The sequence below is a fragment of the Felis catus genome, chromosome A2, assembly GCF_018350175.1.
Source record: "Felis catus isolate Fca126 chromosome A2, F.catus_Fca126_mat1.0, whole genome shotgun sequence".
Classification (NCBI taxonomy): domain Eukaryota; kingdom Metazoa; phylum Chordata; class Mammalia; order Carnivora; family Felidae; genus Felis; species Felis catus.
This window is the reverse complement of record NC_058369.1, coordinates 12,293,471-12,319,184: the sequence shown is the minus strand read 5'-3', so window position 1 is coordinate 12,319,184 and position 25,714 is coordinate 12,293,471. Positions and strand designations below refer to the sequence as shown.

General features: G+C 45.3%; 1 protein-coding gene across 2 annotated transcripts; it reads left to right on the top strand.

The window, feature by feature from the left end:
- Positions 1-31: 31 nt before the first annotated feature.
- Positions 32-23,403, top strand: CALR3 (calreticulin 3). 2 transcript variants are annotated; one of them, XM_045047805.1, is made up of 10 exons: positions 32-237; positions 510-611; positions 3,562-3,765; positions 10,114-10,208; positions 13,205-13,393; positions 17,492-17,599; positions 17,695-17,826; positions 18,839-18,931; positions 22,661-22,865; positions 23,183-23,403. In XM_045047805.1, exons 1-10 carry the CDS (start codon positions 147-149, stop codon positions 23,239-23,241), a joined length of 1,278 nt encoding a protein of 425 aa, XP_044903740.1. In that variant the 5' UTR covers positions 32-146; the 3' UTR covers positions 23,242-23,403. The 2 variants fall into 2 exon arrangements, with proteins under 2 accessions (XP_044903740.1, XP_011288709.1); XM_011290407.4 differs by lacking the exon at positions 22,661-22,865 and having other exon boundaries at positions 38-237.
- Positions 23,404-25,714: the final 2,311 nt, after the last annotated feature.

The following is a 25,714-nucleotide window of genomic DNA, read 5'->3' as shown; positions in this document are numbered from 1 at the left end:
CCCGGCGTGCACTGCGCGGTAGGGGCCAATGGTGCCTCAGGTCACAATCGCGAGGCGTGACGGGAGTTGTAGTCTTGGGACGGTCTGGCACTTCGCCGAGACCGCTGGGAGCAAAGGGGCGTTACAAGAAGTGCAGCGCGCATTCCATGGCTGTGGCTCCCGTTCCGCTGTGGGCGGTCTGCGTGCTGCGGGTGGCGCTGGCCACCGTCTACTTCCAAGAGGAATTTCTAGACGGAGGTGAAAAGGCGATGTCCGTGGTGGTGGGAAAGTAGGGGCGAAAGCTCCTCCATCCTTGGCTGCCCAGCGGATAGCCAGAGTCGCCATTGGCACCAGCCCATCGCCGCGGGGTCGGTGGTGGCGAAGCTTTGAAGCCTCGAGCCCCCCGCCCCCCCCCCCGCGCGCGCCCGCGCGCGCGCACACACACACACACACACACACACACACACACACACGCCTCCATGATTCAAATGAACAGTCTCAGCTCTAACCCGTGTTGTTTCCCCCTACAGAGCGCTGGAGGAACCGCTGGGTGCAGTCCACCAATGACTCCCAATTTGGGCATTTTAGACTCTCGTCGGGGAAATTTTATGGTCATAAGGAAAAGGACAAAGGTTAGTGTAGGAATGGTGAGAAAATGGAGCTATTAAATGTCAAACACACACGCCTCACCTCCATAGCAACCTTCCGAGGTAGGTGTGGCACACCCGTAACACCTCTTACAGCCGTTTCACGGGTGGGGAAGCTAAGGCTTGGATAGGGCCTGGCATTACTTTTTCTCTTTCCTTTCTTTACTTGCCCAAGGTCGCTCCATTGTATACCCACCAGTGGCAGGAGTTTGGAGACTCCAGGTCTTTGACCTGCAAAAGGAAAATGATTAGGGGATACATCTCATGTTTATTTCCACTTTAAGAAGGAGAAAAAAATCGACCTAAAAGTTACATGCTGTCAGGTGTATAGATCGTAGGGGTATAGAAAGATGAGTGTTTACATTTTTATGCCCTGGATCAGATAGAGAATGTTTTCAGAGCCCCCGCCCCCTTGCACTGCCCATCTCCCAAGTCAGTAGCCTCCTAGTGCCAAGGATAACTTTTGTCTTCTTCTCATTTATGATGTTCAAACGTGGACAAACTACACACTTGTTTTTTGCACGGCTGGTGAGATAAGAATGGCTTTTACGTATTTTAATTGTTGGGGAAAAATCAAAGGGGGAATGGTATTTTATAATGTATAAAAATTACATAAAATTTAGTGAAACATATGAAATGTCAATATCCATAAGTAAAGTTTTAATGGAACACAGCCATGATCATTCATTGACTTAGGGTCTTTGGCCTTCTGCATGCTGTAAAGGCAGTAAGTTGGCACACAGACTGTATGACCCGCGAAGTCTAAAATACTTGGTCTCTGGCTTGGCAGAAAAGATTGGCCAACCTCTGGTTCGGGTGAAAAGTTTTCCTCTTTTCACCAGCCTTCCACTCCATCTCTACCTTGACTCCGCTCCTCCGGTGTTGTCCTGTCGGCACCTTCGGGTTTTCTTTTCTTTCTTTCTTTTTTTTTTTTTTTTAATTTTTTAACGTTTATTTATTATTGAGAGACAGAGCATGAGCATGGGAGGGGCAGAGAGAGGAGGAGACACAGAATCTGAAGGAGGCTCCAGGCTCTGAGCTGTTAGCACAGAGCCTGATGCGGGGCTCGAACTCACAAACCCAGCGAGGTCATGACCTGAGCCGAAGTCAGACGCTTAACCGACTGAGCCACCCAGGCGCCCCAGCTTCTGGTTTTCTATTGCATATGCATTGTGTTTTAAGTTACACGTGGACCGAAAGAGTTGGTCACGATTCAGCCCATAGGACAAAAATGGAGTGAAATTAACAGATTGTTTCATCAAGCTTGTCCAAGGATAGGGGTTTCCATTTGGGTGTTTCCGCACCACATTTTTTTCCTCCTCCAATCTGGCATCCTGAGATGCTGTGTTTCGTTCACTCCAGCACACATCTAGTGAGAGCACATGGGCAAGGCACTGGGGATACCCATTAGTTTGGCCCCTTTCATTGTGATCTCCAAGGACCATCACACAGAAGCCATAGATGGAAAGATGAATAGAATTCAGTCAGACAGAAATGGGAAGAGGTGAGAGACGATGGGGGTGGCTGAGGAGGGTGGAGAGACGGAGAGGTGGTGAATCTTGGCCTTAGGAATTGCCTGGGTGGTAAAGGGGTAAAGGAGGGGAGATCCTATGAATTCTTTGAGAAAGGGAAGGGTGGGGGCAGGGAGAGAATGGAGGAGAAAGAAAGAGAGGAGTGTGGTATGGGCGGTCAGTCATGAGTTCAGGCTTGGATGTATCGACAGAAAATGTCAAGTGCATTTATGATGGATCTCTGCATAGGCAGGTTTGGGGGCAGGAATGTGGAGCAGGGAAGACTAGATGATAATAAGACTGGCTCTGTTTTCAATAGTGTAAGGTAAGGATTTGGTACAGAGCCTAGTGGCTACTGAAAAGGTGGGGGGGAGGGGTTCATCTTGAACACCTAAACTTCTAAAATATGAGGTGATTCATGTGACAAAAGGGTGGTATCTTTATAAAAAAAAAAGGGGGGGGCGCCTGGGTGGCTCAGTCGGTTGGGCGGCCAACTTCAGCTCAGGTCATGATCTCGTGGTCCGTGAGTTCGAGCCCCACGTCGGGCTCTGTGCTGACAGCTCAGAGTCTGGAGCCTGTTTCGGATTCTGTGTCTCCCTTTCTCTGACCCTCCCCCATTCATGCTCTGTGTCTCTCTCTATCTCAAAAATAAATAAACGTTAAAAAAAAAAAAAAAAGATGGCAACTGTGGGCCAGCTCATCCAGGGCAGGGAAGCACTTTTTTACAGGTCAGCACTCTGTTCTCCATCCACGGTCATGTGTCCTAAGCAACTCTTTTTTTTTTTTTTTAATTTTTTTTTTAACGTGTATTTATTTTTGAGACAGAGACAGACAGAGCATGAACGGGGGAGGGTCAGAGAGAGAGGGAGACACAGAATCTGAAACAGGCTCCAGGCTCTGAGCTGTCAGCACAGAGCCCGATGCGGGGCTCGAACTCACGGACCGTGAGATCATGACCTGAGCCAAAGTCGGACACTTAACCGACTGAGCCACCCAGGCACCCCCTAAGCAACTCTTTTAAGACAGGAATGAAAGAAAAGATGTAGGATGCTCTGGTTTTTAACGAAGTTGCCGCATGAGCTTTATTGTGTGTTCCCACCCCTTGGAGGATGAATGGAAGCAAAATTAACTCCTTATCCACTTAGACTGCACATTTGTCATCTACAGCTGAAATGTTTCAATTTAAGACACAACAATGGTAATACTGAGCACAGAAACAACGGGGTGTGGAAATAGAAGGTTTCTGGCAGCAGAGAGACTGTTAGTGGTATGACCATCCCATATTATTGTGAAGGTGTGTGTGGGGCCCTGGGCTGATGTGAGTGGTTATTCCTGGGGGCAGGGGGAAGGGCGACCATTTAATTCCCTGCAGCACCGAGCGTACGTGTCATTCCTAATCCTTCACGAGTCCTTTTTGTTTAAAGGTCTGCAAACCACGCAAAATGGCCGATTCTATGCCATCTCGGCACGTTTCAAACCGTTTAGCAACAAAGGGAAGACGCTGGTCGTTCAGTACACAGTGAAACACGAGCAAAAGATGGACTGTGGAGGGGGCTACGTTAAGATCTTCCCTGCAGATGTGGATCAGAAGAACCTGAATGGAAAATCTCAGTACTATATTATGTTTGGTGAGTTCAGATAGCACAAAACAACCATTTCTGATGACTTTGAACCCTTCCACTTGATAGAATTCCTCAGAGCAAGACTTTGCTTCAGTAGTAGTGTTGAGTATATCCAACCAAAGGTTTTTTTTTGTTTTTTTTTTTTTTTCAACGTTTATTTATTTTTGGGACAGAGAGAGACAGAGCATGGACGGGGGAGGGGCAGAGAGAGAGGGAGACACAGAATCGGAAACAGGCTCCAGGCTGTGAGCCATCAGCCCAGAGCCTGACGCGGGGCTCGAACTCACGGACCGCGAGATCGTGACCTCCAACCAAAGGTTTTTAGTACCGTGAAACCTAATTAACATTATAAAAAGGCAACTGTACCATTCTATTGTACTTTTTTTTTTTAATTTTTTAATGTTTATTTATTTTGAGACAGAGAGAGACAGAACATGAGCAGGGAAGGGGCAGAGAGAGAGGGAGACACAGAATGTGAAGCAGGCTCCAAGCTCTGAGCTGTCACACAGAGCCCGACGCGGGGCTCGAACCCACGAACCGTGAGATCATGACCTGAGCCGAAGTCAGCCGCTTAACCAACTGAGCCACCCAGGCACCCCTCTATTGTACTTTTGAGAGAGTTATTTATGCGATAGTAATGTAGTCCCAAGTATTTGAAATATATCAGGACTCAGCAGACTTTGGCCACGGGTCACGTCAGCCACAGACTGTGTTTGTTACGCCCCATGGGTTTTAATGTTTTTAATGATTAAAAAAATTAAAAGAAGGCTAATATTTTTGACACATGAAAATGGTAGGAAAGCCAAAAACATTTCCTGCCTAGCCCTTGCTGACCCCTGGAACACATTAAATATCTCCTGATACCAGGAGAAATTGATTAAAATTTGTGCTAGAATTGGCATGGGACCACATTGGGCCACAGGAACTGGACATAACTGAAGCGTGTAGGTTCAAAAAGTTTTCAGGATAAAGAGGATTCGGGGAAAATGGAATAGGAACGCACCAGGAATCCGTCTCCCCACCTGGACAAAAATCAACAGAATATGATGTAACTATTTTGGAACTCTGAAGTCTGTGGAAGGATTGCTTCTTCCAGGGGAAGAATGGGAAGGTTAATTTTGGGCAATTTCAGCTCTTAGCACAGGAGACCTACCCATCCCCCATTTCAAGCCACACGGCAGACAGCTGTGCATGTGCTCCTGGAGCAGCCTATACACAGCTTGCCACAGCCAGGGTGGGCAAAAAGGACCCTGTCCTCCCACTATCAGGGATCTGAACTCTGATCGCTGCTTCTGATCACAGAAGTGCAAACAAATGAACAGCAGAGTTTTGTGTGTTACTGAAGTTAAACTGGTGTAAATTCTAATTAGAGCATTATAACTTCAAGGTGTTAAATGTAACCCCCATGGTTCCTCCACAAAGGAAATAGCTATAGAATATACACAAAAGGAAGTTAAAAAGGAATTTAAACATTTCCCTACAAAAACTCAAAACGAAAGAAGGGGCGCCTGGGTGGCTCAGTCGGTTAAGCATCCAACTTCAGCTCAGGTCATGATCTTATGGTTTGTGAGTTCAAGCCCCGTATCGGGCTCTGTGCTGAAAGCTCAGAGCCCAGAGCCTGCTTCAGATTCTGTGTCTCCCCCTCTCTCTGATCCTCCCCCACTCATGCTCTTTCTCTCAAAAAAAAAAAAATTTAAAAAGTTTTTTTCAAAGAGGTTGAAAGTGAAAGGGTGGGAAAAGGTATTCCAGGCTCTCCCAAAAGAGAGCAGAGGTGGCCATACTAATATCAGGCAAAATAGACTTTGAATAAAAGGTTACAAGAGACAAGGGACATTATATATTAATAAAAAGGCCAAAAAAATGTAATAACTATAAACATTTACACGCCTAATGAACTTCAAAATATATGAAACAAAAACTGGTAGAATTGAAGGGAGAAATAGGCATAATAAATAGTACAGCAGAGATAAATGAAATCATGAATAGAAAGACAACAGAGGAAATGAATGAAATTCAAAGTTGGTTCTCCAAAAAGGCCAACAAAATTGACAAAACCTTTACCTAGATGGACGAAGAAAGAAGACTCAAATTACTAAAATCAGAAATGGGATGTTACTACCACTTCTGCAGAAATAAAAAGAATTATATAAGAGAGTGCTAAGAACAATTATACACCCAAAAATTGGATAACCTTGGTAAAACGGGCAAATTCCTAGAAACACAAAACCTGCCAAGACTCAATCATGAAGAAATAGAAAATATGAAGAGACTTATAAATAGTAAGGAGCTTGAAGCAGTAACCAAAATCTCCCAATAAAGCAAGATCTTGAATCTGATGAACCTCTCACCAATTCTACCAAACATTTAAAGAAGGACTAACACCAGTCCTTCTCAAACTTTTCAAAAAAACATTGAAGAGGTGGGAACATGTACTTCCTAACTCATTCTATGAGGCTAGCATTATCCTGATACCAAAGCCAGACACTAAAAGAAAACCAATATTCTTATAAACACTGATGCAGAAATCCTCAACAAAATACTAGCAAACAGAAGTCAGCAGCATATTAAAAGGATTATACACCATGACCAAGTGGCATTTCTTCCTTGTCTGCAAGGGTGATTTGAAATATGAAAATCAGTCAATAGTATATGCCGCATCAACAGAATGAAAGAAAAAAAGAAACACATGATCATCACAATTGATGCAGAAAAAGCATTCGACAAAATTCAATACCCTTTCATGATAAAACAGTTGACGAACTAGAAATAGCAGGAAACTACTTCAACATAATCAAAGCCATATATGAAAAACCCACAGCAAACATACTCAGTGGTGGACGACAAAGTTTTTCCTGTAAGATCAGGAACAAGGCAAGCATGCCCACTTTCACCACTTTTTTTTTTTTTAACTTTGTTTATTTTGAGAGAAAGAAGGGGAGAGAGAGTGCCCAAGTGCAAGCAGGGGAGGGGCAGAGAGAGAAGGAGAGAGAATTCCAAGCAGGGGTTCGAACTCACAAATCATGAGATCATGACCTGAGCCGAAATCAAGAGTTGGATGCTCAACCAACTGAGCCACCCAGGTGCCCCCACTTTCACCACTTCTTTTCAACACACTACTGGAAGTTCTAGCCAGAGCAAACAAGCAAGAAAAATAGATAAAAGCCATTCAAATTGGAAAGAAAGAAGTAAAATTATCTGTTTGCAGATGATTTGATCTCATATAGAGAAAACCATAGAGATTGCACAAAAAAACCTATTAAATTAATGAATGAATTCAGCAAAGTAGCAGGATACAAAGTCAACACACGAAAAACAGTTACGTTCCTATATGTGAACAACGAACAATCTGAAAGGGAAGTTACAAAAATAATTCCATTTACAGTAGCATCCAAAAGAGTAAAATACTTAGGAATTAAGCAAGGAGGTGAAAAATTCATACAATGATAACTACAAAATATTGCTGAAAGAAATTAAAGAAGATGTAAATAAATGGAAAGACATTCCATGTTCATGGAATGGAAGACTTAATAGTGTTAAAATGTTAACACTAGCCAAAGCATTCTACAGATTCTAAAAACAATACACATATTCAATCCAATTCCTATTAAAATTCCAATGACTTTTTTTTTTGGCAGAAATGGAAAAACCCATTCTAACATTCATGTGGAATCTCAAGGGACCCTGAATAGCCAAAACAATCTCAAAAAAGTAGAACAAGACTAGAGGGCTCAAGTGTCCATCCGCAAATGAATGGATATACAAATGTGGTATCCATATAATGGACTATCATTCAGCTTTATAAAGGAGGGAAATTTTGATACAGGCTGCAACATGGAAGAACCTTGAGGACATTATTCTAAGTGAAATAAGCCAGTCACAAAAAGACAAATACTATCCAATTCCACTTATTTTATTTTAGGTCCTTGGAGTAGTCAAAATTATAGAGCCAGAAGATAGAATGGTGGTTGCCAGGGGCTGAGACAGGGGAGAATGGGGAGTTAGTGTTTAATAAATATAGAGTTCCAGTTTTGTAAGATGAAGAGTCATGGGGATGGGCAGTGGGGATGGTTGCTCAACACGGCAAATGTATTTAATACCCCTGAAGGTACACTTAAAAATGACCGAGACAGTAAATCTTATGTGTATTTTACCACAGTTAAAAAATAAGTGAAAACAATCTTTAAAAAAATTTTTTTAATGTTTATTTATTTTTGAGAGAGAGAGAGAGAGAGAGAGAGAGACAGAAGGCAAGTGGGGGAGGGGCAGAGAGAGAGGGAGACACAGAATCGGAAGCAGGCTCCAGGCTCTGAGCTGTTAGCACAGAGCCCAACGCGGGGCTCAAACCCACGAACCGTGAGATCGTGACCTGAGCCAAAGTTGGACGCTTAACCGGTTGACTGAGCCACCCCAGGCACGCCCCAAAAATATTGGAAATGTAATTTCAAAATATCTGCCTGTAATTCAAGTTTGAGGAATCTTTTTTTAAAGTTCTTTTCTCGCGTGACATGGATGTATTGCAGAAGTTTTCTCTGTCCTGGTTTTCCAGTGCTTATCTTTGAATTTATTGTGATCAGCATCAGCCTTCAGACACCTGTTACACTGTTCTCATGTTTGTATGTAGAGCTGGTCACAGTGTTATAGAAGTAGAGAGAATAGATATTATATTATTTATTGAATCTGGATATAATCCTGCCCTGTCTTAGAGGGCAAGGTGACTTCTCTAAGGCCACCACATTACATATATGCAAAGTTTCCACCAATTGCATAGTCCCTGACCCCTGCTGTCTTCTCCACCATGACTCCCAATTTACTGTTGCATTTAAAATCTGGAACAAAGAACAAACATCTTTATTTTGATTAAAAAGGAAATTAAAATGTCTTCGTTTAGGTTATTTTTATTTTCTTAAAACAGGATGCCAGCGATACAAATGCAGTCTTAAATTATGTTTAAAACCCTAGGAAATTTTGCTTCCATTTTGCAAATAAAGAAACTGAGGCTCACGAAGATTAAACTTACTTGCCCCAAATCAGGTCAGCCTGGCTTTAGAGCCTATCTGTCTACTCCCATTTCTTCATAAAAATCCATTACATGCATACATATTTTATGATCACTCTTAATGGAAAATGTCCAGATTTCCCAGGCATGCCCGGGCATGTTCTGAAGCCTAATTTAATATTTAAAGCATGTAGGTGCTTAGAAATCAGAAAATTCTGACCAACTTTGAAGGGAAAATTTCATATTTTAATCCTGAGGTGGTAGACTTTCATACAGATAGTTCGCATACCATGGCTTTTGTTTTAAAAATTGAACTGGAATGTTTTCCAGTGATTAAAAAAAAAAAAAAAAAAGGAAATTACATAAACATTGTCCTCTCAGAACTCAGCTGGGAGGTAGACATGCTGTTCTTTGTGGGTCCCTCAGGATGCTACTTCTAAGTTCAATGTCATATCCACTCTGGCAAATTGATGATATCCTTTAATTATGTGCAGCCTAGATCTCTCTTGTTGTGGAGATTCATCACTGCAAGTTGTAGGAAAAAAAAAAAATTGCCGTCATCTGCTTGTGTTTACACAGGGTTTGCCTCACAGAATCCCCAGGGGCGGGTGCAGCCCCGGGTCAATGCATGTGGTGGAATTTGATTCGAGACAGAAAGACACCCAGAGGGTCTAGTACATTCCGGAGGCTTAAGCTCAGTAAAGCAGCGGCAGGGTAATTCCAAACATCCTCAGAAGGTTGGACAAATTTTCCAGATACCTCCTGCAAACCTTGCTTACTACATTCAGAAAGTCTTAGTCTGAATATGTGCCTGCGTGTTGTCTTGGGACACGCATAATGATAATAACAAATATTGAGCATTGCCATATTAAATGCTTTACGTACCTGAGCCCATTTAATTGGCAAAGTAGCCTTGGAAGTCAAGATTAACACCCCCATTTTAGAGAGCAGGACACGGGGGCGTGGGTAGCTGCGTAGCTGCAAATATGTCTTAGCACAGCGAAAGAGAGCGGAGATCAGAGCCAGCTAGTCCCTCACCTGGCACAGGCCACCTCTTAGAACTTCAGACCAAGGACCCAAGTCTCAGGCAGCGTGCCAAGGATGCTTCCCAGACTGTTAAATCTTTTTCTTACTCACATGCTGCCTTATACTTGAGTCCAAAGTAGTTGCAGTGAACTGAGAAGTCACCTGAACCAAGAAGGGTGCTGCTGTCCATTTCAGTATCTCTATGACAATGTCCGATTATTCCTGCTCCTATAGACTTCTGGTGCCTCATATATTATTTCACAGTGATTGGGGGTCTCCTGGGGTGATGCATCATAGAAAGAAATTGAGAGCAGCTAATATTTTTTTTGTAGGGCCCGATATTTGTGGATTTGATATCAAGAAAGTTCATGTTATTTTACACTTCAAGAATCAGTATCACTCAAACAAGAAATCAATCAGGTGTAAGGTAAGTGCTTCTGTATTCAAATCTGTGATTGTGTTAACTCTTTTTTTTAATGTTTATTTATTTTGAGAGAGAGAGAGAGAGAGAGAGAGAGAGAGAGAGAAGGGAAGGGGCAGAGAGGGAGGGAAAGAGAGAGAATCCAAAGTAGGATCCACACTGTCAGCAGAGCCCAACTCGGAGCTTGAACTCACGAACTGTGAGATCATACCCTGAGCTGAAATCAAGAGTCGGATGCTTAACTGACTGAGCCACCCAGCCACCTGTGTTAACTCTTAATGACAGCATAAATTTAGAGAAAATCCTTTTGATCTTAAAATGTTTAACTGAGCCAGGTATGGATCTTAGCAAACATACCCCCATGCCCCAGGTTTCCAGTTTAGCAGTGTTATTAGAGATATTTGCCTACCCCTTTGGCTTGTTTTCTGACGTTTGTACCCATCAGGAGGGCATACTCACTTTTCACTGTGAGCTGTGACATCGTATTATAATTTGCCTTATAAGGGTTACAATAGAATAGTCACATTTCAGCGGTATCCGTCCTCACTATGGAATAAAATATTCAGGCTGGGACGCAAAAACATCCTGAAGAAATTAATCTTCAACATAGCAAAACATTTACAAATGGGAATGTTTCTAAAATGGAAGCATACTTTCTTACTTTTTACCACGGATCCTGTGAAAACAACACTGATGCCTTCATACCTCCACGGCCCAGCCCAGGGCTTCTCCAAAGAGGCGGTTTGCATCATGTCCCTGGCTCCGGGCCCGCGGAAGGGAAGTACACTCCCCGATGCAACCCCTCTATTTGAATGTAGCCACCAGGAAGCAGGGACCTGACTCCTGGGGCATCCCCAGTGCCCAGAGCTTCAACATGGGGGGCCTCCACAAGTCTGGGCAAATCTGGGCAGGAGGCCAGAGCACAGTGACTGCACAGAGGGGAAGTGTCCATAATCGCCTCTTATTCAGTCCTGACCCAAGCAGGGGTATGTTCGGTCTCTTCACAAAGCCCCAGTGAGTCTCCCGTTGGCAGCCTCGTTGCTCTCTTGGGGTCCCACCCGCCGACCTGGTGGCTGCAAAGGATCATCAGGTCCTCTTTAAATGGAGAGGCCTGACATCGCTCCTGTGGGGGTGAGGGAGAGCTCGAAGGCCAACTGAGTGCACAGGTTTTACAACTGATTCCCGAGGAATTGTTCAGTTGCACATTGGATGTGTGGGAGAGCCCGGGGATGACACTACAGAGGCCATGAAGTCTGGCCTGGACTGTGCTGGGGAGGTCAGAGCATGACAAGCTCAGGACAGCAAGCCTATGGGGCCCCAAGTGGCACCCGCAGATTGATGATGCCCTCAGACATGTGCTATTTCTGCACTTGCTAGAAAAAGAAAAGATGCTTCTGTTGAAGGAGCACTGACTCACAGCAGGTTGTTGGTGTTCCCAGTGAGGAGAAGCTACGTCCAGTGGGGTTGGATTCATTCTGTGATGCTGTGAAAGAAAGGCTGACAATCTCCCCTGCAGGCAGTGGTCAGCCCTCAGGGGTTTTCAAGGAGAGGGGCAGATCTGCCTGTTGGAGAAATACCTCAGATGTTCTGGGGGGTGGGGGCTGGAGGGACAGGGTGATCGATAGGCAGGGAGAAGGGTGAGACTGTGAGGCCAAGGCTTCAACGGGATACAGAACATGGGACCGTTTTTGACAGATGATTCAGGGGTGGGACCCAGAGGACTTTGTGATGTTTGGAATTTGGCTACTGGGTATGTGGTCGATGAATCTCAGCAGCATTGCTGTTAATCAGGGGAAACAAAGACCAGTGAGGGGCCAGGCCACACTCGAGAGACGTGTTTGGAACCATTGGTTGTGGACTCCTGGCAGGCATCCAGGTAGAGGTGTCCAGAAAGTTGTTGGAAACTCCGCTCTGTAGCTCAGGGCAATGGTTAGGATTAAAGATCCTGGTTTGGATCCATTGCATATGTGTGGGAGAGGATGTTATCCCTCGGGATGGCCAATGAACCCAAAGTCTAAATTAGGAAAGGTGAGCGGGCAGAGATCAGGGAGGGAGCATTGGGAGAAGCCTGTACTCAGCTGTCACAGCGAGCTACAGAGGTTGAGAGGAACACGGAGCAGACAGAACCGTCGGCCGTGGTGTGGACAGCAGCCTATGTCCCTCAGAGCAGAGCAGAGGGGTACTGAAGAAGCTTTTACTTTTGGCTCTTAGCAGGGGGAGAATCCTCCTGATGGAGCCTTTAAGATGCTGAGACAGTGGTTCCCAAACCTGAGCCCTGAGCAGCATCAGCATCTTTGGAAGGTCTGTGCAGAGACTGGAGGGTCCATTCAGGTGCTGATGCAGCAGGTCAGGCTGACCCGGCGACAGACATTTCTAGGGCATGCCCCATGACAATGACCAGGCAGCCCCACTGCTGACAGGCAGGCACATCTTGGGCACCCCCGACCTCCCCAGACACCTGCCCATCCACCTCCCATCTGTCATTTATTGAATGCTTGCCCAATGCTTCCCTTGTGTCTGGTCTGGGGCTTTTAACTGTGGCCAAGAGAGACACTAGGCCTGCCCTTGCTAGACAGCTCAGGGCATTAGAAAGGTCCCCCCTGTGTTGAAAAAATAGACTGGGCTTCATTTGGTATCTTTCAGAATACAGAACAGGAAATCGTTTTCCGCATAACTTTTCATAAACCGAACAGAGCAGTGGTGTTTGGGTTACACCAAGACCCTGTCATAACCACCTGTGGGATTCTAGGTGGGAAGCATTGTCTACACATAAGGGAACCAGCCACTCAAGAGAAGTCAGCTGGTAGTGCGGAAGTTTTCTACAAGGGAGCGATTTCTTCTGTGGGCCACATTTTGTAGTCAAGTCAACCCCTGTCCCTAGAAACACTCTTCTTGCTGTTTACAGCAAAGCTTTGACCAACAGCGACTTAAATCACATACGTAGACCTGCCCTGAAATGTCAAAGGTCTCATCGTTATCCTTTCTCCCCTTAAAACGTGCAGGTTGATGGATTTACACACCTCTATGCTCTGGTTTTAAGACCGGACCTCACTTACGAAGTGAAAATTGACGGTCAATCAATTGAATCCGGCGACATCGAGTATGACTGGAACTTAACGTCACTTAAGAAGATGGAGAAGTCCTCCGCAGAGTCCAAGGATTGGGACCAGGCGAAAGATGACAAATCCCAGGTGTGCATTTTCCGCGAACATCTCCACAGAGTGTGCCGGTGGAGTTTGTAAGCACGCAGGTCCTGTGTGATGGCTGCATGGCTGGTAATCATGATGCCCACATGGTCACAACCAAAGTGCCCTCCCTGGAGCATTTGCCGCTGAGACGAGCCACATAGCTTCACGCTTCCAGGGATCGTGAAAGGGTCTTTACAAAATCTGCGATGAAAGTGAGCAAGTTTTTTTTTTTTTTTTTAACCCATGTGGTTTTTTTTTTTTTTTAAGGATATTGCATCAGCAATCTTTATAAAAGTGATTTTTTGTCTTATTTTGCTATTCTGAATTTGAACATGAAGTACTTTTTGAGCATCGCACTTGTGACTGACGACCAAGAATCAGTTAACGTAACGGGTCTGCGTGAGTTTTCCTAGGGTTGCTTAACAAAGGACCCCAGAGTGGGTGGCTGAAAAATGGCAGAAGTGTAGGGGGGCGGGGGGAGCCAGGGTGGCTCAGTGGGTTGGACATCTGACCTCAGTCCAGGTCACGATCTCACGGTTCGTGACTTCAAGCCCCACATTGGGCTCGCTGCTGTCAGCACAGAGCCTGCTTCTGATCCTCTGTCCCCCTCTCTCTGCCTCTCTCCCCCTTGTGCTCTCAAAAATAAATAAAACGTTAAAGATCATGACAGAGGGGCGCCTGGGTGGCTCAGCTGGTTAAGTGTCCGACTTTGGCTCAGGTCGTGATCTCATGGTTCTTGAGTTCGAGCGCCCACATTGGGCTCTGTGCTGATAGCTCAGAGCCTGGAGCCCGCTTCGGATTCTGTGCCTCCTTCTCTCTCTCTGCCCCACCCCTACTCTCTCTCTCTCTCTCTCTCTCTCTCTCTCTCTTTCTCTCTCCAAAATAAATTAACATTAAAAAAAAAAAAGGACAAATGTATTCTCTCATGGTTCTTGAGGGCAGAAGGCAGAAATCCAGGATATCAGTAGGGTAACACTCCCTCTGAAGGATCTTGGGGACAATCCTTCCTTGTTTCTTCCAGCTTCCGTTGGTTCCAGGAGTTCCTTGGCTGGTAGACCTCAATCTCTGCCCCACCACCCCACATGGCCTCTTCTTCTTGTGTCTCTCCTAACTCTTACAAAGACATTTGTCATTGGACTTAGGGCCCACCTGGATAATCCAGAAAGATGTGCCTCGAGATCCTTACTTAATTACTTCTTCAAAGATCCTTTGTTCAATATAAGCTTGCATTCCCAGATTCCGAGATTTTGGACGTGGACAAACCCTTACCCAGAACTACCACTCAGCCCACTACAAGCTACCTTCTGTTTTGTTTTGTTTTGTTTTGTGTTTAGTTTACATTTATTTATTATCGCAATGTTTTGTTTTGAGCATCAAACACTACTCCAAACCCATGAACCATTTGCCTTAAGACGGTTGTCTTTGCTGTACGGCAATTAATGTCTGTGTTTACGATTAATTTCTGGCAACTTAAACCTGCTCAGTGGCATTGCTGTCTGATAATCAAGTATGTCGTCATAGACAATGTAATCATTAAAGCAAAAGAGCAAAGTTTCTCCCTCCCTTACTGAACTACCTTAAAAACAGACCAAAAAAGTAGTTTTCACCTGGAAAGAGCACTTACTTTAAACAAGGTGCAGAGGGGCCCTTGGGTGGCTCAGTCGGTTAAGTGTCCGACCTCGGCTCAGGTCATGATCTCATGGTTTGTGAGTTCGAGCCCTGCGTCAGGCTCTGTGCTGACAACTCAGGGCCTGGAGCCTGCTTCAGATTCTGTGTCTCCCTCTCTCTCTGTCCCTCCCCCACTTGTCCTCTGTCTCTCTCTCTCTCTCTCTAAAAAATAAACAGTAAAATTAAAAAACAAGCAAACAGAAAAACAAGGCACAGAATGGCGAAGAAACTGACCTTGCAGCCCTCTGGCTATGCAGGAGAGGACACAGGTCTTAGGATGAAAGTCCTGGCTGCCTCTGAGCTACAACGATGCGGGCTAGCAGTGTTGTGTGCCTTAGGGCTGAGCGTACTTGAGGTGGGTCCCTGGTGGAGCCTAATCATACGCTCAGAAGCTGGCCTCCAAACTGGCTGTGTTTTGTCCATGTGTTCAGTTCTGTGTGAACTCCTAAGCAAATTAGTTCGTTATGGCATTATGATTTGACAGCCTGCAATTATAAGGAGCTGGCTACTCGGATTGCATTGTAACCATTTCCTGGTCCCAGCACAAGAGTGGCTCATGTGTTGCCAGTTGAGGTGGGAGCAAAAAAGCCGACTGGGAGCCACCAAGTCCTACCTGTCAGTCATTAAGAAATATTGCATATCATGAAAAAGCCCCAGTCTTTTTTTGTTTGTTTGTTACTTTTGAGAAAGAGTGCGTGTGAGCAGGGGAGGGGCAGGGAGAGAGGGAGACAGAGGATCCCAAGTGGGCTCTGTGTTGATAGTAGTGAGCCTGATGCGGGGCTCGAACCTACGAACTGTGAGATCATGACCTGAGCCAAAGTCAGACACTTAACCAACTGAGCCACCTAGGTGCCCCAGTCTAAGTGCAAAATGTTACAATTTTTCAGTTATTCTAAAAGAGAAAATGTCATTGTACACAACTTTTAAGTTTTTATGTGTTTTTTTAAAAGTTTACTTATATATTTTGAGAGACAGAGAACACAGGCAGGGGATGGACAGAGAGAGAGGGAGAGAGAGGATCCGTGACGTCAGCACAGAGCCCACCTCGGGGCTCAAACCCACAAACCATTAAATCATGATCTGAGCTGAGATCAAGAGTCAGACGCTCAACCAACTAAGCCACCCAGATGCCCCTGTTTTTATATGTTTATCTGAATATTAATCCATAGCACCTTTTATTCATCCGTTTATGTTTTTATAAAGTCTTTTTTAGTGTTTATTTATTTTTGAAAGAGAGAGACATAGAGTGAGAGCAGGAGAGGGGCAGAGAGAAAGAGAGACACAGAATCCGGAATGGGCTCCAGGCTCTGAGCTGTCGCAGGGCTTGAACTCACGAACCGTGAGATCGTGACCTGAGCCAAAGTCGGACGCTTAACCCACTGAGCTACCCAGGCGCCCCATTCTCATCCATTTATTTATTCAACAAATATTTGTTCAACACCTCCTGAGCCACATACAGACATAGAGACTCAGATATATGTGTATATATATGAGTGCATGTCTACATGTGTATATGTGTATACAAGTGTGCATGTGTGTTAATGTGTATGTGTATATGTGTGCCCACATCTATTATACACACGGATTATACACGTGTGTGCATGTATTATATGCATGCATATGTGCATGTATGTGTATGCATATATTTATATGTGTACACTGTGACTGTTAATATACATATGTATATATTTTATATAATATATGTGTAAAGTCTAAATAACATAACTGCTTTTCTCCTGCTACCCAGCAATCCCCAGGTAAATCCTGGAACATTTCTTGGTTGTCCAGCCTCTCTCTCTGGAACATTCCATGCACGACTGTGATGTAGAAGGACAGACCACCTAACCAGCAGTGACTGTGTGGCCCCTTCCCCCCAACATCACTTCTGTCCCAACATTTTTTTTTTAATTTTTTTTTTTATTTATTTTTGAGACAGAGAGAGACAGAGCATGAACAGGGGAGGGCCAGAGAGAGAGGGAGACACAGAATCCGAAGCAGGCTCCAGGCTCTAAGCTGTCAGCACAGAGCCCAACGCGGGGCTCGAACTCACGGACTGTGAGATCATGACCTGAGCCAAAGTCGGATGCTCAACCGACTGAGCCACCCAGGCGCCCCTGTCCCAACATTTTTAAGTTTAGCCACTATGTTGAGTTTTCCAGACTGTTGTTCCTCACCAGTTTGGGAAGGGCGGTGTGATCATGCCAAGGCTTAGGGAGAAAATCCGGGCAGCGTGGGGCCTTGACATCCTCGGTGGGACTGAGAACCCTGAGCACTTGGCCCTTTGATCACCAAATTGATGGGCAAATTATGATTTGACAGCCTGCAATGGGCCCATGCATAATGGGCCCATGGGCCTGCTCCTGCCTCCAGGTAGCTAAGAATTTCTTTTCTCAAATCTGAGATTTGATTGTTTTTTTCCTTACACATGGTAAGGACTGGGAGAAGCATTTTCTGGATGCCAGTGCCAGTAAGCCAAGCGACTGGAACAGCGAACTGGACGGGGACTGGCAGGCGCCGATGCTGCAGAAGCCTCCGTACCAGGTGGGTGGTGTCTTCTTCCTGCGACGCCCCAGGATGGCCCTCCCCCGCCTCCGCCTGCGTCCCTCCGGACCCGCACTTAGGTTCTGTTGTTGCAGGATGGCCTGAAACCAGAGGGTATAGACAAAGACGTTTGGCTCCATCAGAAGCTGAAAAACACCCATTATTTGACGGAGTACGACCTCTCAGAATTTGAGAACATTGGTGCCATTGGACTGGAGCTTTGGCAGGTTACTTGGTTTTAAATTTGCTATCACACGGGGGCGCCTGGGTGGCTCAGGAAGTTGAGCGTCCAACTCTTGATTTCAGCTCAGGTCATGATCCCGGGGTCGTGGGATAGAGCCATGCGTCGGGCTCAGCCCCCGAGCATGGAGCCTATTTGGGATTCTCTCTCTCTCTCTCTCTCTCTCTCTCTCTCTGTCTCTCTCTCTCTCTCTCTCTGTCTCTCTCTCTCCCTCCCCCCTTCTGCCCCTCCCCCGCTGAAAGAAAGAAAGAAAGAAAGAAAGAAAGAAAGAAAGAAAGAGTAAATAAATAAATAAATTTGCTGCAGTTTGATAACTCTCAGCTTCAGCCTAAACTCCTGCATTCGCATAGCTGGTATTCCTTGAGCTCCTACTGTGTGCCTGGTATTCCTTGAGCTCCTACTGTGTACCTGGTACCCATACCTGGACTCAAGACGTAATTCAGACATGAACAAAACAGACATCCTTTCTGCCCTTTTTTTTTTTTCTTTTTTTTTTTTGCATTTCCCGTCTGCCTCCTGCCCCCTGGGGATTTGTCACTCCTCAGCCTGGAGTTGACCTGTGGGGCCATCAGCTTTAGGACAAGACTGCAGATTCTGATGCTAGCAGAGTGTCCAGGGTGGAGACCGAGATCCTGCCTCCCCAGCAAGCTCCCAGGTGGTGCTGACACTGCGGGCTGACTTTGCACAGTCAAGTTCTCGGGCAGTGGTGGGCGAACATCGCAAGCGCTTGAGTCCCTTGAGTGCTCTTCAGTCTCCACGCCCAGGCAGCACCCCAGACCGGTTAAGTCAGCATCCCTGGGGGGGACACCAGGCATCAGGAGTTTCTAAGTTTGAGAACCAGTGCCTCGGAGGGAAGGGATGCTTCAGAAATGGGTTTAGGCACGTGCTACTGTTGAAATCCAATCACCGTTAGGGTCCTGAGCCACATACAATTGCTTCTTGGTGCAAAGTTGTTGTATTCGTCACATCAATAAGGAAGGCCTTATTTTCATCCACAGGTGAGATCAGGAACCATCTTCGATAACTTCCTGATCACAGACGATGAAGAGTATGCTGAGAATTTTGGCAAAGCCACTTGGGGGGAAACTAAGGTATGACACACAATGAACTTTTTGTTCATCATTCATTTATTTCTGTACTTGAGTCTAACATATAGGAAAAGGCTTGATGGATTTTTATTAGTAAACGTCCCACCCAGATCAAGGTACAGAATGTTACCAGCGTTCTGGGAACCTCCTCATACCCCCTCCCTGCAGGTAGCTGCCCCCAAAAAGAACCACTATCCCATTGCCGTACATTTGACCTCCTTTTGAAATTCATGTAAGTGGAGCCATCCAATAGTTACTCATTCAGGCAGTGCTGTGAGGTTCATATTATCGAATACAGCAGCAGCTCATTCTTACTGTGTGAATATTCCAGAAGGTATATATCCGTTCTCTGTTGATGCAGCTTTGGATTGCTTCCAGCTTGTGGCCTCACGAATAAAGCTGTTACCGTCATTCCCGTGTGTGTCTTTCAGTGGACACATGCCCGGGACAGGACAGCCTGGGTCACAAGGTCCCACACGGCCCAACAGTTTTCAATGTGTCATCCTCTTTTCTGTTTCCTTTTGCAGAGGTTGAGAGTTACAGTTTATGCCACATCTTTGGCCACGCTTGGTATCATTGTCAGTTGTTGACAAGTCAAATTTACTGAAGCATAATTTGCACACTGTAAGATTTATCCTTTTTTGGTGTGGAAGCCTATGACTTTTGATAAACGCATACAGTTGTGAAACCACCAACAAAGATCCAGATGTAGGGGGGCCTGGGTGGCTCAGTCGGTTAAGCGTTTGACCTCGGCTCACGTCACCATCTCATGGTGTGTGAGTTCGAGCCCCGTGTCGGGCTCTGTGCTGACAGCTCAGAGCCTAGGGCCTGTTTCCGAGTCTGTGTCTCCCTCTCTCTCTGCCCCTCCCCCGCTCACGCTCTGTCTCTCTCTCTCTCTCTCTCTCTCTCTCAAAAAATAAATAAACATTAAAAAAAAATTTTTTTAAATGGGATGAACTAGGGGTGCCTGGGTGGCTCAGTCAGTTAAGCGTCCGACTTCAGCTCAGGTCATGATATAATGGTTTGTGGGTTCAAGCCCTGCATCAGGTTCTGTGCTGACAGCTCAGAGCCTGGAGCCTGCTTCAAATTCTATGTCTCCCTCTCTCTCTGCCCCTCCCCTACTCATGCTCTTTCTCTCAAAAATAAACATTAAAAAAGTTAAAAAAAAAAAAAAAAAAGAACCAGACGTAGAACAGGATCATCATCCCCAAAAGTCTCCTTGGGCCCTTTGGAGCCAAACCCTCTCCCACCTCAGGCCTCCACTGACCTGGTATAGCCTCAACTATACAGCCTCAACTTTTCGAAGTGTCGTGTAAATGGAGTAACCTAGCATGTGGTCTTTTTGAGCCTGCTCCTCAAGCATAATGTGTCTGAGATTGAGCCAGGTTTGGGGTATTAGTCAGTAATTGGTTTCTTCTTATTGCTGGGTAGTTTTATTTTTTTTAATTTTTATTATTTTTGTAATCTTTATTTATTTTTGAGAGACAGAGAGAGACAGAGCATGAGCGGAGGAGGGGCAGAGAGAAAGGGAGACACAGAATCCGAAGCAGGCTCCAGGCTCTGAGCTGTCAGCACAGAGCCCGATGTGGGGCTCAAACCCACAAACTGTGAGATCATGACCTGAGCCGAAGTCGGGCGCTTAACCGACTGAGCCACCCAGGCGCCCCAGTAGTTTTATTTTTTTTAATTTTTCAAAGTTTATTTATTTATTTTGAGAGAGAAAGGAAGTGGGGGAGGGGCAGAGAGAAGGGGCGAGAGAGAATCCCAAGCAGGCTCCGCACTGTCAGCGCAGAGCCCAACGCGGGGCGCTAATTCACGAACTGTGAGTTCATGACCGGAACCGAGATCAAGAGTCAGATGCTTAACCAACTGAGCCCCCACCAGGCACCCCATTGGTAGTTTTATCTGTTCACCAGTTGACAGACAATTGGGTGTTTCCAATTTTTGACATATGATCAAAGCTGTTATGAATATTTACTTAACAGTTTTTTTTCTGTGTGGATGCGGGCCTTCAGTTCTCTGGCATAAATAGCCAGGAATAGGTGGGTCCTACAAGAGGGGTTTAACCCCAGAAGAACCTGCCAGGCTGTTCCTAGGGGGGCTGTGCTGTCTCGCGTCCTCAACCAGCACGGGGATTGTGGGTTTCTCTAGGCGTGTAGGGGTATTTCCAGTTTTAGTTTTCTTATCCTGGTAACAAATGAAGGTTGGCCCTGTTTTATGGCTTTCGTGGCCCTTTGGATATCCTTTTTTGTGAACCGCTTGCGTTTGATTTATTGCTTCAGTTGAAGTGTAGTTGGCGTACAATATTGTATTGGTTGCAGGAGTACAACATAGTGATTCAACATTTATGTACGTTAAGAAATGTTCACCATGATAAGTCTAGCTACACCTGTCACCGTACAAAGTTATTACAGTATTATTGACTATATCGTCTATGCTGCACATGACATCCCCATGACTTATTTATATTTTGTAACTGGAAGTTTGTACTTTTTGACCCCCTTCACTCATTTTGTGCACCCTCTTTCACTCCCCACCCCCCACCGTGTCTGATAAGCACCAACCTGTTCTCTGTATCTATGAGCTTGGTTTTTTTTTTTTTTTATTATTATTCCACATATAAGTGAGATCATATGGTATTTGTCTTTCTTCATCTTACTTATTTCACTTAGCATAATGCCTTCAAGGTCCATCCGTGTTGCTGCAGATGGCAAGATTTCATTCTCTTTTATGGCTAAGTAATATTCCACTGTGTGTGTGTGTGTGTGTGTGTGTGTGTGTGTGTGTGTGTGTCACATTTTCTTTATCCATTCATTGGTTGGTGGGCAGTTGGGTTGCTCTTAGTCTTGGCTATTGTAGATAATGCTGGAATAAACATGGGGGTGCAGATATCCTTTTGAGACAGTGTTTTCGTTTTCTTCAGAGAAATACCCAGAAGTGGAATTACTGGATTATATGGTATTACTGTTTTTAATTTGGGGGGAGCCATCATACAGTTTTCTGTAGTGATTGCCCCAGTTTACATTCCCACCAATAGTGTATGAGGGATCCCTTTGCGCCACATCCTTGGCCAGCGCTTTTTATCTAGTTTTTTTTTTTTTTAATATATATAATAGCCATTCTAACAGGTGTGAGGTGATACCTCATTGTGGTTTTAATTTGTATTTTCCTGATAAGTGATAATGAGCATTTTTTTATGTTGGCCTGTTGGTCTGTGGGCCATCTGGATGTCTTCTTTGGAAAATGTCCATTCAGATCCTCTGCCCGTTTTTTCCATCAGATTTTTTTTTTTTTTTTTTTTTTGCTATTAAGGTGTATAAGTTCTTTATATATTTTGGATATGAACCTCTCATTAGATATGATTTGCAAATATTTCCTCCCATTGAACAGGTTGCCTTTTCATTTTGTTGATGGTGAGGGAGCCATTTCTTCTTGAATCTGATTTCTCCTGTAAAGCTTTACCAAAACTCTTTTTCAGTAATGACTACGGGAACCTTCTTGATGTTGTCTGCACTGCTAACCCTTGTGTTGATCACATGAGCCTGGATTTTGTTCACTTAGGTTCCGAGGACTCCTTTCACTACCCATTCACTGCTCAGCTGATTGAAGGACAGGGGCCCAGGTACTCTGGGAAGAGAAGGAAGCGGATGGGTGTATTTGTGTCCTGTGGCCACTATAACAGATTACCGCAGATTGGCTGGCTTAACACAACACAGATTCATCATCTCACAGGTCTGGATGCCCGAAGTCCAAAATCACTATCAGTGGACTGAAATCAAGGCCTCAGCAGGGCTGAGCAGGCTGAGCAGCCCTCCAAGGGCTCTGCGGGAGCATCCTTCCTTCGCCTCTTGCAGCCTCCGGTGGCCCCTAGTGTCCCTTGGTTTGTGGCCATGTGGCTCTGTTTCTGCCTCTGTCTTCACGTGGTCTTCTCTTCTGTGTATGTGTCAAATCTCTCCCTGTCTCCTATGAGGACATTAGTGATGGATTTTAGCGTCCATTTGATGACCCAGGATAATCTTCCTATCTCAACATGTTTAACTTAATCATATTTGCAAAGACCCTTTTCCCATAGAAGGTCCCATTTACAGGATCCGGGATTAAGGCCTGGCATCCTTGGGGGCTCTTCTAAGCTGCCCCCAGGCGGTGTGGAGGCTTGTAGAAGGCAAGGGCAGGCTGAAGGTGGATCCCCAGTCCACTCCCTGGAAACACAACCCCCAGCGGCTAATGTCGCATGTGTCTGTTTCTTTCTCCAAGGGCCCAGAAAGGGAGATGGATGCCATACAGGCCAAGGAGGAAGTGAAGAAGGCCCGTGAGGAAGATGAGGAGGAGCTGCTGATGGGCAGGTTTGGTGGGCACGACAAAGGTTTCCAGAGATTTCGCAGGAGGGACGAATTCTAGTTATTCCCACCTCAGATAAAGATGATGGGTAAAACCTTGCTTCTACTTTAATCTACATTTAAAAGGGCAAACATCAACATATGTGGTAATCTGTCCAATTTTCTTTGAAAATGTTCCTATGCTTCTCAGTGGGGTCGGCCTGGTTTTCCCTGGGGCTCCCTCCCTGCTGTGCACAGAGATTTTTCTCCACAAATCTGAGTGCTAGAAGCTACAGGCCAGTGACAGTCTGGCCCAAATCATGATGCTCTTCTCTTAGCCCCCAAAATGTTTTATAAATAGAAGTTGGTAGGGGCACCCGGGTGGCTCAGTCAGTTGGGCGGCCGACTACAGCTCAGGTCATGATCTCGCGGTGTGTGAGTTTAAGCACCACATCGGGCTCTGTGCTGACAGCTCGGAGCCTGTAGCCTGCTTCAGATTCTGTGTCTCCCTCTCTCTGCCCCTTCCCTGTTTCCTCTCTGTCTCTCTCTCTCAAAAATAATAAACATTAAAAAAAAAAGTTGGTAAAACTGATTTTGAAAAAGGAGAACTGATGCCCTTTTTTTTCTTCAGGCTGTAAATTACCAATAGCATATGCTAACCTTTTCCAATACAAAATCTTTTTTTAAATTTATTTTTGAGAGAGAGAGACAGAGAGTGCGAGTGGGGGAGGGGCAGACACAGAATCTGAAACAGGCTCCAGGCTCTGAGCTGTCAGCACAGAGTTTGAGCCCCCGACACGGGGCTTGAACTCATGAACCGTGAGATCATGACCTGAGCTGAAGTGAGATGCCCAACCCACTGAGCCACCCAGGCGCCCGTCACCGTCCCCCCCCCACCCCCAATATGAAATCTTGATACACCGTCATTAGCGTGGAAGCGTTTTGCAGGCTATTCTGGTCTTGTGCACACACTTCTGATGTGCTGTAAAGATGCTCCTGCTTCTTTTCCATCACTCTGTGACCCACCGCTGTGGCCTTTTATTCTCTGTAGGACAGAGGAATGAAATTCATTTTGTCGAGTGAAAATAGTAATTACTTCTCAGTTCAATTTTTTCCCTTTAATCAAATAATTTGCTTTTTAATATTTTCTCTTTTTAAAACATTTTTTGATGTTTATTTTTGAGAGGGAGACAGAGACAGAGTGCGAGCAGAGGAGGGGCAGAGAGAGAGGGAGACACAGAATCCCAAACAGGCTCCAGGCTCCGAGCGCTCAGCAGAGAGCCCAACGCGGGGCTCGAACTCACAAACTGGGAGATCGTGACCTAAGCTGAAGTCGGACACTTAACCAGCTGAGCAACCCAGGTGCACCTTTAATATTTTAATTAAAAAATTAAAAAAAAAATTTTAAGGAGACTCCACACCCAATATGGGGCTTGAACTCACAACTCCAAGGTCAAGAGCCAAATGCTCTACTAACTAAGCCAGCCAGGCGCCCCAAATAACTTGCTTTTTTAAAGTCCTACATAAGCAGTCTTCTGATTTGAAGACACCCGTTTTTCACACAGAAATTTGTGTTGGAAGTGATAACATTTAGGACATGAGGAATTTGGAATCCGGTGATATTACAAATAAGCTGCATACATTAGAAATTATATGTGGCATATTGCCGGGTGATTAATGTGAAAAGTCTGCCGAGGAAGTGAAATTCTGGCAAGTTTCGTTCTCACTTGGGTTGAAGTTGGTGGACCTTCAGATGTGGACTTTTGGGCTGACGGCTGACAGTTTATTGGGGTTGGTTATCACTCTCAGAAACGAAAGACACTTGCTGGAAGTGCAGGGATGGGATTCAACTGTCTGCCTCTTTAATCTCTGAACGGGTAAGAAGTTACCGAGGAAAGCAGCAGAGCCAGGCTTTGAGAGAGTACGCTGCAAGCAGTTGTATGAAGATGGGCCAGACCAGGTCAGACCCCGCAGAGCTCATCTTTTGGAGAACTTTCTGTGAAGATGTGGCCCATTTGCACTGGACAATACAGTGGCCACTGGCCACACCTGAGCCCTCGAAATGTGACCGGTGAGACTGAGGAATGAATTTCAAAACAAATGAATAAACATTGGTTTTAGAGTAATTTTGGGTTCACGGCAAAACTGAGCACAAAGTACAAAGAGTTCCCACGTACCCACACTGCTACACCCACACATCTCCACCGCCATCAATATCCCACAACACAGTGGGACATTTGTCACAACGGCTGAACCTGACACATCGTGATCTCCCAGAATCCATAGTTTACAGTAAGATTCACTCTTGGTGTTGTACATTCTATGGAGGGATGCATTTTTAATCTTATTTAATTAATTAAATTAAATTAATTTGAATTTAGTCAGCCAACCTGACGGGTGGCCGCCATGTTGGACAGTGCAGCTCTGTCCAGCGAGAGAGGCCCAGGAGGGGGGGATCACTGCCCAGTGT

What these genes read in the sequence shown, in the direction of transcription:
- CALR3 (XM_045047805.1), top strand. Translation starts at nt 147, where the DNA reads ATGGCTGTGGCTCCCGTTCCGCTGTGGGCGGTCTGCGTGCTGCGGGTG. An exon ending in CGAAAGATGACAAATCCCAG is followed by an intron (nt 13,394 to 17,491) that starts GTGTGCATTTTC and finishes ACACATGGTAAG; the next exon opens with GACTGGGAGAAGCATTTTCT. An exon ending in TTGGACTGGAGCTTTGGCAG is followed by an intron (nt 17,827 to 18,838) that starts GTTACTTGGTTT and finishes TTTCATCCACAG; the next exon opens with GTGAGATCAGGAACCATCTT.